At 40.5% G+C, this 13,454-nt stretch overlaps 1 protein-coding gene across 1 annotated transcript in view; it reads right to left on the bottom strand.

Moving 5' to 3' along the window:
• Window positions 1-1,633: 1,633 nt before the first annotated feature.
• Window positions 1,634-13,454, bottom strand: part of LOC311245852 (cathepsin K-like) — a 48,025-nt gene continuing 36,204 nt past the window's right edge. Inside the window, 6 exon segments of the mRNA XM_084335865.1 lie at window positions 1,634-2,429; window positions 2,803-2,911; window positions 7,194-7,359; window positions 8,634-8,828; window positions 8,830-8,859; window positions 13,235-13,384. Coding sequence (XP_084191991.1) covers window positions 2,330-2,429; window positions 2,803-2,911; window positions 7,194-7,359; window positions 8,634-8,828; window positions 8,830-8,859; window positions 13,235-13,384 — 750 coding nt within the window. The 3' untranslated portion in view covers window positions 1,634-2,329.

Raw genomic sequence — 13,454 nt, 5'->3', positions numbered from 1 at the left:
CTGTGACATGGACCACACACATTGACAGTGTTGTGAAGAAGGCACGACAATGCCTCTACTTCCTCAGGCGCCTAAGGAAGTTCCAAGTCAGTCAGAAGATCCTTAAGAACTTCTACTCATGTACAATAGAGAGCATCCTGACTGGCAACATCACCTCCTGGTTTGGGAATAGCACTGCACAAGACCGAAGCAGACTACAAAGAGTGACACGTTCAGCCGAACGCACAATTGGAGGGGGGCTCCCCACCCTCCAGAACATTTACAACAAGCGGTGCAGGGGCAAGGCTAAGAGAATCATTAAAGACTCCAGTCCCCCGAACAACTGCCTCTTTGAACTGCTGCGGTCAGGCAAGCGATACCGGAGTCTCAAGGCGAGCACAGAAAGACTCAGAAGAAGCTTCTATCCCCAGGCCATCAGGCTGCTCAACGAACAATGAACACTACACAACAACCATCAAACGCACATAGCACACACATCCACACGCACACACTCACTTTAAACAAACACACTGTAGCACCCACTCCCCACACTTTATAGCACACACTCACTTTAAACAAACACACTGTAGCACCCACTCCCCACACTTTATATTTATTGATGAAGGATTGCACTACAACTCGTACACCTTACTGTAAATTGTACCTAAATTGTACCTCATCCCATTTCTGCTTTGCACTATATAGTATTGTACATTATTACACTGCATAGTATTGTATATTATATGGTAACTCAGTTACGTCTATTCTGCATCGAACATTGTACATATGTCTATACTGAACACTGGGACCTCATTTTCTACTTCTAATTTACATGCTATACTATGTTATTTGATACTATCTTGTCTAGCACAGTCTCTGGAGCGTAACAGTAAGAAGCATTTTGTATGAAAGTATTCTGTACTTCTGTATGACAACTATTAAAGAAACTTGATAAATACCTTATATATATACCTTTCACTTATAAATACCTGGGTATCTGTTTAGATCATACACTTTCTTTTTCTCAGCATGTGTTACATCTTCAATCAAAAATAAAAGCAAGACTTGACTTCTTGTACAGAAATTGCTCCTGCATTCTCCCATTGTTGACTATGGCGATGTCATTTACATGCATGAAAGCAAGGGTGTCTTTGATCGCCTTAATGTTTTGTATCACTCGGCAATTAGGTTTGCTACAAATTGATCCCCCTCACTACTTCTAAGGACTATATCGCAGAGTTGTTTACACACTGCAACAGTCACCCAGCCTTTTAACTGCTTCATGTATTATACCTTGTCATTTTATTTGGTTGTTTGTTTTATGTGCTTTAATTATTTCCCTTACCTCTGTGATGTCTCTTCGAGTATCTGTCTCTTTAAAAAGAAAATGCCAGGCCATCATTGTAAATTATGTAAAAAAAAGAATTTGTTCTTAATTGACCTGCCTGGTTAAATAAAAATTTATAAAAAAAATGTTTGTGACATTCTCAGACAATGGAGCAAACTGGCCAGCATTATTTTGACTTGATATTTCAGAAATCTCCTATTTTTGGTGCCTTTAAATCAACTAGAGAATAAAAACATTTGGTGGTGGTGTTTACCCATTTGTTTACATTTGGATCACTGATAACTATTAAAATATTCAAATGACATGTTCAAAATTCTAAAAAGTTTAATTTCATTTCATAGAACACATACGGTTACGGTTTAATCAGAAAAGTACCACAAAAAAAAAATCAAGATGCTGATGAACAACAGAAACCTAAAATTCACACCGCTTTGCATCAAAAAAGAAAAGAGGAACTCCCATTGACCAGCAATGTTACCTGATGCACTGAGTACAACCTGTGTAGAGTGCTGTGGCTCTAATCAATACATTTTCATTTTCATAACCAGGGCTATATCTTTGGTACATTTTGGCTGTGGCTTTTACAGTATGTTTGTCAACTCTACCAGAAATATTGGCAGATAACCAACCAAGTGCTCCGTCGATCTTTTTATACAAAAACATTTCTTTTATTAACTGGCTGGGGAAATTTGAAATTCAACAAACAAAAATTATATTTCATGCCTTGATTAAGTTCCCTTGTGGATCAGACTACAATTGTCTGGTAGTTGTGAGATATAACCTCCAAATCAGTCATGTGAAAGAACACTTAAAGCAAAGACTCAACAGTACTTTCACCAACCCTGTGATTGGTTAGTTTAATGCACTGTACTTTTCCCAAATAAACAGTGTTGTATTTTCTTCTTCTTGTCGAGTGTGGTCAGCATTGTGTAGTCGAGGCAAGGGTCCTTTAGTCCCTGTTTCCGTCCTCCCTTGTGCTCTCAAGCCTTGATACTGGTCTTCTCACACGATGGGGTAGCTGGCGAGGTTGGCAATCCCACAGAGGTTACCGCGGTTTCGCGCCATCAGGATATAGCCTTTGTGGCCCCAGGTATCACTCCAGCTGTCAGGGAAAGAGAGAGGTAGTGACAGAGATGGAGATAGAGAGAGAAAAAGAGACATAGAGAGAGAGAGAGAGAGAGAGAGAGAGAGAGAGAGAGAGAGAGAGAGAGAGAGAGAGAGACAGAGACAGAGACAGAGAGAGAGAGAGAGAGAGAGAGAGAGGAGAGAGAGAGAGAGAGAGAGAGAGAGAGAGAGAGAGAGAGAGAGAGAGAGAGAGAGAGGTCGCCAGGAGTCAAATGTCTTTTCAACTCATCAACTTGTCAGACATCGTATCAAATGTTACGGGCAGAGCTGAAAGTAGACAAACGACCTGTCCCATCTCTGGTGAACACATGTGCCACCTGATGCCGTAAAGACTGGGAAATATGTCCCACCTGTTCTTGACAATCCAGAATTTCTTGCCCCTGGCGTTCACTCCATAGCCCACTGCCAGCACAGCATGATTGATGTCCTCTGCGTTACAGTTGCGATCGTAGTAAATACCTGGGAGAGATAGAGAGAGAGAGAGAGAGAGAGATAGATAGATAGATGGAGAGACACAGAGAGAGAGACAGAGAGACAGAGACCCAGAGAGAGAGAGAGACCCAGAGAGAGAGACAGAGAGAGATGGAGAGACACAGAGAGAGAGAGAGAGAGAGAGAGAGAGAGAGAGAGAGAGAGAGAGAGAGAGAGAGAGAGAGAAATGAGACAGACAGATAGACTGTTATGTACCAGGAGCCTGATCACTCCTGTGTCACTGTGCAGGCAGGCCTGATCACTCCTGTGTCACGGGGCATGCAGGTGAGGGCTGCCAATTAGCCAATTAGTGCTGATTGGTTACCTGCTGGGAGCTTTAAAGCCAGCCCTAGTAACACACATGCAGTGTCTGTGCTTAGAGGAAGAGCTGTCAGGTTCTTCCAGTCCTTGTCCGTTGGGTTTACATTAGTACATTAGTTTACATTTACATTAATAGTTCCTTGATATAGTAGCACTTTGAGTTAGAGGACGGGGTTTTGGTGTTGGTTTGCACATAGGTTGCGTGCCCATGAGCCAGGGTCGTAACATAGACACACAGACAGACAGAAAGCGAGAGAGAGACAGACAGACAGAGAGAAAAGGAGACAGGCAGCATGAAGAAAATCAGAAAGGATTTTTGTAAATGTGTTGATACGCAATCTTTACCAAGATATTTACAAAGGCACTTACGAACACGTTCGAGAATGAGGATCATTGTCTGTATGACTGATGCCACGTCCCCCTCTGTACACTATGCCAGGCTCTGTACACTATGCCAGGCTCTGTACACTATGCCCGGCTCTGTACACTATGCCAGGCTCTGTACACTATGCCAGGCTGTGCACACTATGCCACTTGCCTACGTTGCGACACAACACAAAGACAAATCTTGCTGTCTAGTCCATATTCAATGTGATGATATACCCGCATATGCTCCATCATGTCTGGCGAATTTCTCACTCAAGTTGAAAGATTTTCTACGCAAGCAAAGGCAGTTCGCACTACCAAGAGCGAAGCTGCGTCAGTTCATCGTGTCTTTCCATAGACTTTAAATGGGGGCCTCTAAATTTCAATTTGTGTTGTATTTGAACATTATTATGCTCAGGTATTGTACAAAAAGTTGTATAGGGAGGTGTAGTGGTTACGTGACGTCATTGTTGTTTCCGGCCGGTCCACCTCGCTTGAAATTGCAATGTATTTCCCCATTGCCCATTTCTAAATCGTCTCGTTTAAAACAAATAAAGCATGAACATTTGCATGGTGTACCTTTCTGTGCGTATTCATCCACAATCTATAGCTCAACATGAAAATATTTGCAATTAATCATAAAATAATTACCGGTACGTAAAATTTTATTTCAACCAAAAATGCTTAAACAATAATGTTAGTGATAGAAGGGAACTCATTTTGTGCAGAAATGGAAAGCTTGCCAATGTTCATGAGGCAGAATTGTTACAATATCCGATAATCCATTTCCCCAATGATGAATCCCTAAACGGGTGGACCTCGCGGGCGGTCCAAAGTGACGTCAGACTACACCTCCCTGTAGTGGTCAGACTAACCATAACCCTCCGTGAAGATAAGGGGAAAGCTCCCATAAAACCTTAACATCTTAAGCCATATTTTCAGAAAATCCGCCTAAATGTACATACCAAAGTAAATGGAAGATTGCTCCACTTCTACAAGGTAAGTATTCCCAGTGTCAGAAATAGTGTGTATGTTACTATGCTTCAGTAAATTGTAATGAAACAAAGGAGAATATAAATGATTATTATTACGGTATATATATATCAGTTTAAGTTTAAGTTTATTTGGATCCCCATTAGCCACAGCAGTGCTGGGGCTATTCTTCCTGGGGTCCATAACACATAAAATACAGTTACAGACGTATACACTCACAACATTTACATGTCATACAGACAATTAAAACAACAATAAAAACCCTTATACACTCATAACATTTACATGACATACAGACCATTAAAACAACAATAAAAACCCTTATACACTCACAACATTTACATGTCATACAGACAATTAAAACAACAGTAAAAACCCTAATCAAATTCATAATTCAATATAAAAATACAAAATTATACAATATTTTAATAATATATCCCTATCAGACACATGCCTTTTCATCCATATATACCCATCTCTTTATCAGACACATACATTTTAATTTACGTACACACTATCTATTAGGGAATGTCAATTTCTTTGGTTGAAAATGTTGTTTTACCACGATTTTGAAACGGCATTTACTATTCTCCTGCTTAATGTCTGGGAAGAGAGTTCCATTCCTGCATACCACGGAACATGACAGTTCGCTTCATTGCATTCGACCTCACTTTTGGAAGTGTAAAACCTCGTGCAGAAGCATGTCTGGTGGAATGGTTGTGTCTGTCAAGACTTATTGATAAATTGTTATATAAAATTGAGGGGATCTTTGTAACAAAAATATTCCTAGTGAATACAAGGAGTGAGCAGAGTAATTTATGTTTGACAAGTAACCAAGTTAAACAACTGTGCATCGCTGCAACATTAGTTCTGTACTCACAGCGAAGCGCTATACGTGCTGCTTTGTTTTGTACCATTTGTAATTTTTTCAGTTTACTCGTCGTTACATTTGACCATACTGCAGGACAATAGTCAAGATTTGACAAAACCAGAGCTTGAATGACCTGTTTGATAGAATTTAGTGGTAACAAATGAGCACATCTTTTAACAACAGAAATCCCTCTTCCCATTTTCACTACTATATTGTTTATATGGTGTGACCATGATAATTTACTGTCTAATGTTACCCCTAGGAGTTTAGTCTCCTGGACTTGATTAATTACCACATCACTTATCAAAAGTTTCAAGATCAGTGGCGGTTGCTGACCAAATTCTTTGGGGAAGCACAAATTATTATATTATATATTAAATTTTATTTTTAAAACATCCCCCAATGTGTGTGTCAGTGGTGGCTGGTGAGTTAAAAAATTGGGGAGGACGGGAGAGATAAAAAAGAATGTAATAAAGAAGAACAGACACACAGTGTGGTTATGAAGACAGCAGACAGACACTACAGTTAAAGACAACAGGCACTAGTAGTAAATACCTTGGAGTAACTATTGACACACACGCCTCACTTACAAACATCACATCAATAGCTTAGTCAAGAAGGCAAATCAAAAACTATTTGTTTACAGCCAGATCAGACCATTTCTCACCCTCACTGTTTCAAACACATATCTACATGCAATTTTTCTTTTACCAATATCTTACTGTCTCCCAATCTGGTCCCTCACAACAAAGATTGGATTATACGCTCATATTTAGCTAATAACACTTACGTTGGTAAACAAACGTAGTGCTGAAAATATACACTTTGACTGCTGTTTTGATAGGGTTAAGGCCCTCCCATAGTCGGACTCAAAGCGGACTCCAAGTGCGAAGCTCCAATTTTCTAACACGTCCGCGCCGCTCACTTGGTGTCACACAAAACGCTGCTCTGCGTTTTGGTTGACATCGACCTGCATTTAATGTGACACCGATCTGCATTTTACTCTGAACACTCGTTCCGTGCCAAGTGAGAGTAGGGCAGGATCATGATTAAATAGGTAGGATTGGTCCGGTAAAACGTTGGCAGGTAGATGGCGCTAAATTTAGTTTTACTGTCGCTAATCGTCATCCATTCCAATTCATATACATTTGGACGATGTCTTTTTTCATCATCTGAAGAAACTTGAGAAGTTTTAATGGCTTTTCTAAATGAAGTGTGTAAAACTGCCAGTTTTATTTAGAAATATTGGAAACGGAGATAACCTAGACTCTTTATTTTGACATCAAATGACGACGACATGACAAAAGTCTAAACAGCGTGGGAAAAATTGTGTAAACTGGCGCGAGACATGTAGGAAATTGGTACGCGGAGGTCCGCTCGACTATGAAAGCTCAAAGAGTCCGCGCGGACCCCCGCGGAGTCCGGCCCGCGTACATTCCGCTCGACTATGGGAGGGCCTTTAGGGTCTTTACTCTTGGCTACATTTGAAAAAGAAACGCAACCTTACTTAATACAGACTGTATTGATCTATTTATGACGTGAAATAAATCTCAACCCGGTACCGGGCCGATCGGGCTTAAGGGGTTAATAGGAAAGAATAAGAGCAAGAAACGTCTTTCCAGAAAGGTCAGGCGTGCAATGGGTGCCGAGTCTGCTGACGTGCCAAATTTGGCGATTGACAATAATACAGGGAGAGAGTACAGTGTGTGAGTGGCTCACCTCTCTGGTAGAACTGAAAGGTGCCCAGGGCGGCGTCAATGCCCACAGACACAGGACCCACTTTATACAGCGCCACAGCGAGGGCCCGTTCATTGCCTTCCTCAATCTCCTTGTAGCCTTTACACTGGGCAGTCATGCCTGACACATTGTAGCGGCACTGCTGGTCCTACAGATAAGAGAGAGAGAGGAGAATCAATCATTAGTTTCGATCAAGGTCAACATTGATTATTTGTGTTTGACTTGGCTCAACAACTTTATTTATTACAGAGAAGTGCCATTTAGAAACATGTTGTCTTTGTTGAGAGGGCTTCCTATGCACAGAACATTGTGACTTATTATTGTTCCCATTGTGATGCATACAAATATGCTTTGTTATTAGAGAGAAGGTTTAGTTCAATATTCAGTTTCTTCCCTTTAGTAAGTTGTTATTGGATATTCTATACATATTCAAATGTCATGTCAATCTAATTTATTTCACTCTATGAAACATTTGCTTCTGTATGACATGTTACATTCATGAGGCTCATATTATTGGTTGTGGGGTTCTTTAAAGAACCAATCCAGATGTTTTTTGACCAAAAACATTTTGGGTATATTCACAGATTTCTTTACCTATTAGGCTACAGCTCACAAGATGCATCCACAAGTATTTACAAACATTTCAATTACGATCAAAACGGAATAGAAAAAATACTAGAGTCCATTATTGTGTTAGGGATGAGCATGAGTAATCGATTACTTCAGTAGTCGCCGTTTCAACTGAACTCGTTTTTGAGGGTGCTCGTTTTCTTCTTTTTTTTATTCAGTTAACATCAAATACGTCCACCAAAAGTGCCTGTTTGTGCCAATGAAACAGAAAACTTGCTTTGAAATATCGCTCTGAGATCCCGTGAGGCGTGAGTTTTTGCAAGAAGCTGGAAGCAGGAAGCTGTGGAGCATGGATACTACACTTAACGTTACCTTAGCGTTAAAATAAAAAACAGCAGTTTGTGTTTGTGCATTTCCCACTTGTGCCAACAACATGCCGCCCCCTTTGCGTATCATTCACTATTGATACGGACATTCCATGAGTGGAGAGACTGACTGTTTTGACTGACAATACGCATTAAGTATCGGGTGTATTACTGTGCATTGTTATGTCCGTGGAGCGAGACATAATACAATCGGTAGCGCGCGCGTGTGTGTGTGTGTTTCCACGCAATATGTCCTGATTGCTGCTGCCATACGCTTTAAGATGCATTCTAAAAATAGATTGAAGTGTTAGTGGGTTCCTGTTGGTTCACAGACATGAGACTTAGTGTGAAACGGCTGAAGTTTTCCCCCTTAATACTGGACAAATTCCAAATCTTTGTCCCTATTAGTCATTAGTCCCCAAATTAAGGTAAAATATGGTCCAGATTTTAAAAATACTTGAATTTCGCTTTAATACACATCCATTACCTCGCCAAGATATGGGTAGGCATCCTCTGAGTCAATGCCTCCATTCTCTTCCACATATTTAAAAGCATTGGTCATGTAGCCGCCTCCGCAGCCGCTGTTCTCAGTGACACAGTCCACCAGGTTCTGAGGGCTGAGGTCCACCAGTTGCCCTGTGGTCTTGGCCAGCTGGCCCTCGAGGGCCCCTGACGAGTGACGAGCTGAAGGCCCAGCAGGAACCACAGGAGCCCTGTATGTGGGAGAGAGGAAGGATAGAGAGCAAGATTGAGAAATATGTCTTCTGTTGTTCCACCACAAGGGGACACTCTTGGACCAAGATTTAAAGGGGAAGCTTTTTATTTTATCAGTTGGAGCCAGAGAATATCAGTATTGTGTTATATTGTGAAATATAATTTCTTATTCATTTGATTCATTCATATACAAAGCCAACCTTAATGTATTTGATACATATTTTCATTCATACTGTAAGACTCACCCAAAGCTACCAAGCATATTTTCATCTTTATTTTTTATAACTTTCTCTTCCTCTCCCTCTACTCCTTATCCAATAGTCCCTGTTTTAATTATATTTGTATTGTATAGTCCTTGCATAATATTGTTCGTTGTGTTAATTTATTTAATGTAATAATAATAATCATGTATAATAATGTATAGTACATTAAGTGTACCACACTGGTTATCTATAGTGGTCGGTTGGGTGAGAGAAGGGACACAGGTGATTGATTGAATGAAAATTGTATTAACAGATTGCAGAATGGGTACAATACAGTACGGCTCAATACACACAATTGTTAAGGGGATGCAGACCAGAGAAACACTTTCGTCTTGTTTACATCAGGGTCCCCCATTTTCAATTCATAATGAATTGTAAGTAAGGGTGCAATTAGCACCGTGCAATCCATTCTTTGTGGATCTAGCCCACAGTGGAAGAGAATATGCATATATCTTGTAATACATTATTTATTAGTTCAGGGAATATTATGGTGGGCTGCCACAAACACGTCTATGTAGGAAAGGCTCAAAACCTTTTTAACCACCTTCTCAAAAAAATATTTGAATCATCCCCAAGGTATACATTGACTGTCCCAAAATATACATGTATATTTTTTTGGTCTAGACTCTAGACTCAGGTAATATGATACTATTCGTATACTCAATTGAGATGAAAATTCAATTGAAATGAGGAAAAAGCTGACTAATGAAGACAAACGGAGAGAGTATAACTGATGCCTTCTGAAATAGAAAAGTTAGACTGTGTGCCTGTTGACCAAATTCCAATAGTGTTGCAACTGTTTGTTGACAGACTCAGTTACAAGCTAAAAAGTCAACCTAAGCAATCAAACACAATACAAATAATAATGTTGCTTGTGCACGGCCATCTTCACTGTGGACACACTATCTCTCTTTCTCTCTCACACACACACACACACACACACACACACACACACACACACACACACACACACACACACACACACACACACACACACACACACACACACACACACACACACACACACACACACACACACACACACACACACACACACACACACACACACACACACACACACACACACACACACACACACACACACACACACACACACACACAATCTCTCTTGCTCTCTCCCTCTCTTTCTCTCTTACTCTCTCTCTCACACTCTGTCATCTGCCAATCAGAGCACAGATGAGCACTCCCCTGCCTGCATTGATTCATTTTCAAAAACTCTGCTACAAGGACTTTATGATTGAAAGTATAGAAAGAAACATTTTGTTCATGAAAAGACAATGTAGGTAAATGTTATGCTAACTGTGGGAGCTTACCAGCCTGCTCTTATGATCTACCAGTAAAGTGTCAAAATGTGTGACAGAGTGGAGAGGCTGTGAATAGGCCTGAGGGAGGTTCCACCCACTGAAGATCAAAACTAGAGGTATTACAGCCAAACTGTTCTGTGTAGGTTCATAATATTTGACAAAGGTATTTTATTTGATTCCTATTTTCTTTCACTGTCTTCATTCTGGTTGTATGTAAAAATGCTAATAAAATTATGTTTTGCGAAAACATACAAAACATACTAAACTACTGGTAAACTACTGCATTTAAAAACAAAGGAATCAGGTCATTATGAGTATATAATATTGTATGACGTTTGTTATTTAGACAATTTTGGTTTCATAGCTTCATCCTTCTCAATTGTTAAATCGCAAATGTCATTTGATTATTGCTCAACTCTGATCCCGTAACATGCCCAGGGATGTTGGAACACCGTTAATTTCAACACAGACTGAGTTTCACAGTTAAAAAATATCTGCTGTGATATGCTGAGTCTTTGCACTTTGACTGTAAGGTAGACACCATGGCCCTCATTTATCAATGCTGCGTAAGCACAGACATGTGTGTAAACCGTGCGTATGATAATTTCTAAGCAAAGTGTGGATTTATCAAAATTAACGTGTGCTTGAGATTGTGCGTATATCTACGCACAGCTCAGACCATGCGTACATGTCACCAAGCGGTAGAATATGAAGACTGCAACAGACGTGGAAATAAACGTTCATGCCATTAGTTTCAACACTGACGTGTTTGGACCCGTAATTCATTATAGTTCATTGTAAAATAGAGACATGAGTGTAATTATTGTCAAACCCTATAAATAGCATTTAGAATAGGTCTTTCCAAATGAATGCAGCATGGATAATCTTGCGTTATTGGAAGACTTGTCACGGATATGGCAGTCTATTTGCAGAGAGAGTAGAGTCTGCTACCCGGGACACAAATTGGAGCATGAAACAACGCGCACGAATGCCATCACATGCACATTCAAGTCCTCTCCACCCTGGGATTCTTCTCAGCGTGAGATTGGAGATCGCTCTGGCTTTTCCCATCGGAGCAATATAATGTGTGCCCATGTATAGCTGCCAAAGCTCCATCAATCAGTTATGTGAATAGTTATGTGAATAGAAAGAGATTCTACTCGGTCAATGTACAGATAATCTGCTGATAGTGCAGAACAGTTCTGTGGACCTTTGTGTCCATGGAGACGCTGTTGAAGACACGTGGCTTATTGGTGAGCGTTACCCATTCAGGCCTAATTTTATTTAATTCAATTGTAATGTTATTACTGGGGTAACTGTAATTAAAATATCACCATGCAGGTGATCAGGGTTATCCACTGAAGCCATAGTTAATGACTCTGAACGACCCAACCGGAGCGCAATTATAACGGGCTCACGCGCCGCACAAGAGCCATTTAGAGCGCAGTTGGCCTGCTTGTTTGGCACGGGGGGGCAGACGCAGAACACCCACCTCCAAACCCGATTAAATATTGTTTGAAATAAAAAACTAAATACTATTATTCTGTGTGTCATGTTTCCAAATAAGATTGTTCACAACGGAAAATGCTGTATACGTTCAATTAGACCTCCGTGATCAATCTCGCTCTGTGAAGCTTCTCATAGTTCGCTTAGTCCATTATTTCACATTTCATGGGGGCGTTTCATTACCATATATGGTTAATTAGGGGCGGTTCTGTATGCAAATGATTACAATCATGCACGAGCATAGACGGTAAGAACATTGGTATTTATCAACATGGAGTGTGCGTACGACCTGTGCACGCACGGTTGATAAATCCTGAGTTTTCTGTGCGTAGAGACATTCTAAATTCCGTGCTTAGGAACTTTCTACGCATTATTGATAAATGAGGGCGCATGTATATCTACTCTACATTCATCCACTGAGATGAGAACATACAGTATGAACCATGTATCTACTCTACATTAATTCCACTGAGATGAGAACATACAGTATGAACCATGTATCTACTCTACATTCATTCCACTGGGATGAGAACATATGAACCATGTATCTACTCTACATTCATTCCACTGGGTTGAGAACATATGCATCTTGGACACTGAAGATCATAAGTAAGAACAGGCTTTCATCTGACTTTGCATATACTGGAAACTGTATCAATTTCTTTAGATGTTCAAGAAATGTCTGTCAATGAAATTCAGCTTTTAAAGATTTGATGTTTGGTTTGATTTACCTTTAACACGTTGAGTGCCACGGGTCCGGTGCCCCGGAACCCCGTTGCGTGCCACCACCCACTTCAATGATAGAGCTCTCATATTTGCGAACGCATAAACTATATCTTAAATTATGGCTATGTGTATAATATGGCCGTCGCTTATCAATGACTTGTTTGCAGTCAACATTGTCGGAACGGATTGTTTTTTTAATCGGTTCATTTCCGTTTTATACCATTTTGAAAAACGCTCGCTTCTTGAAAGTTTCAGAAAATTTCAGAAGATTCTGTGATAATCGCCCTTTACTGGAATACACTGGAATACACAAAACACGTTGTCATTTTTCTGCCTATTTATGAATCGTTTTCAAATAAACGCTAGATTATCGATAGTATATGTGTACTTATGCACGCTATAGAAGGGGGCTGAAAATCGATTATCTTATTTCCTGATCGCACACACACACAGACACACATACGGCACATGCTGATATATAGGTGACATTTTTTTTCTCTCCATGCGTTTCATTCAATCCAATCCAAAGGACCTTTTGCCCTTTGCCCTCTGACCTGATTCTTGACCGGGGTCACCATGCCCTTCTTGCGGTAGTCGACGGTCTTGGGCAGCTTCTCCAGCTTGTCGTAGGATACGGTATAACTCCTGTCTCTGTTGATGGGTACCTGGAGGCCGGTCATCTTCTCAACCACCTCCTCTGACGTCTGAGAGAGAGACAGAGAGAGACAGAGAGGAGAGAGAGAGAGAGAGAGAGAGAGAGAGAGAGAGAGAGAG

The sequence above is a fragment of the Notolepis coatsorum genome, assembly GCF_963971535.1.
Source record: "Notolepis coatsorum genome assembly, chromosome: 19".
In the NCBI taxonomy this organism is placed as follows: domain Eukaryota; kingdom Metazoa; phylum Chordata; class Actinopteri; order Aulopiformes; family Paralepididae; genus Notolepis; species Notolepis coatsorum.
This window is presented reverse-complemented; position numbering and strand designations above follow the sequence as displayed.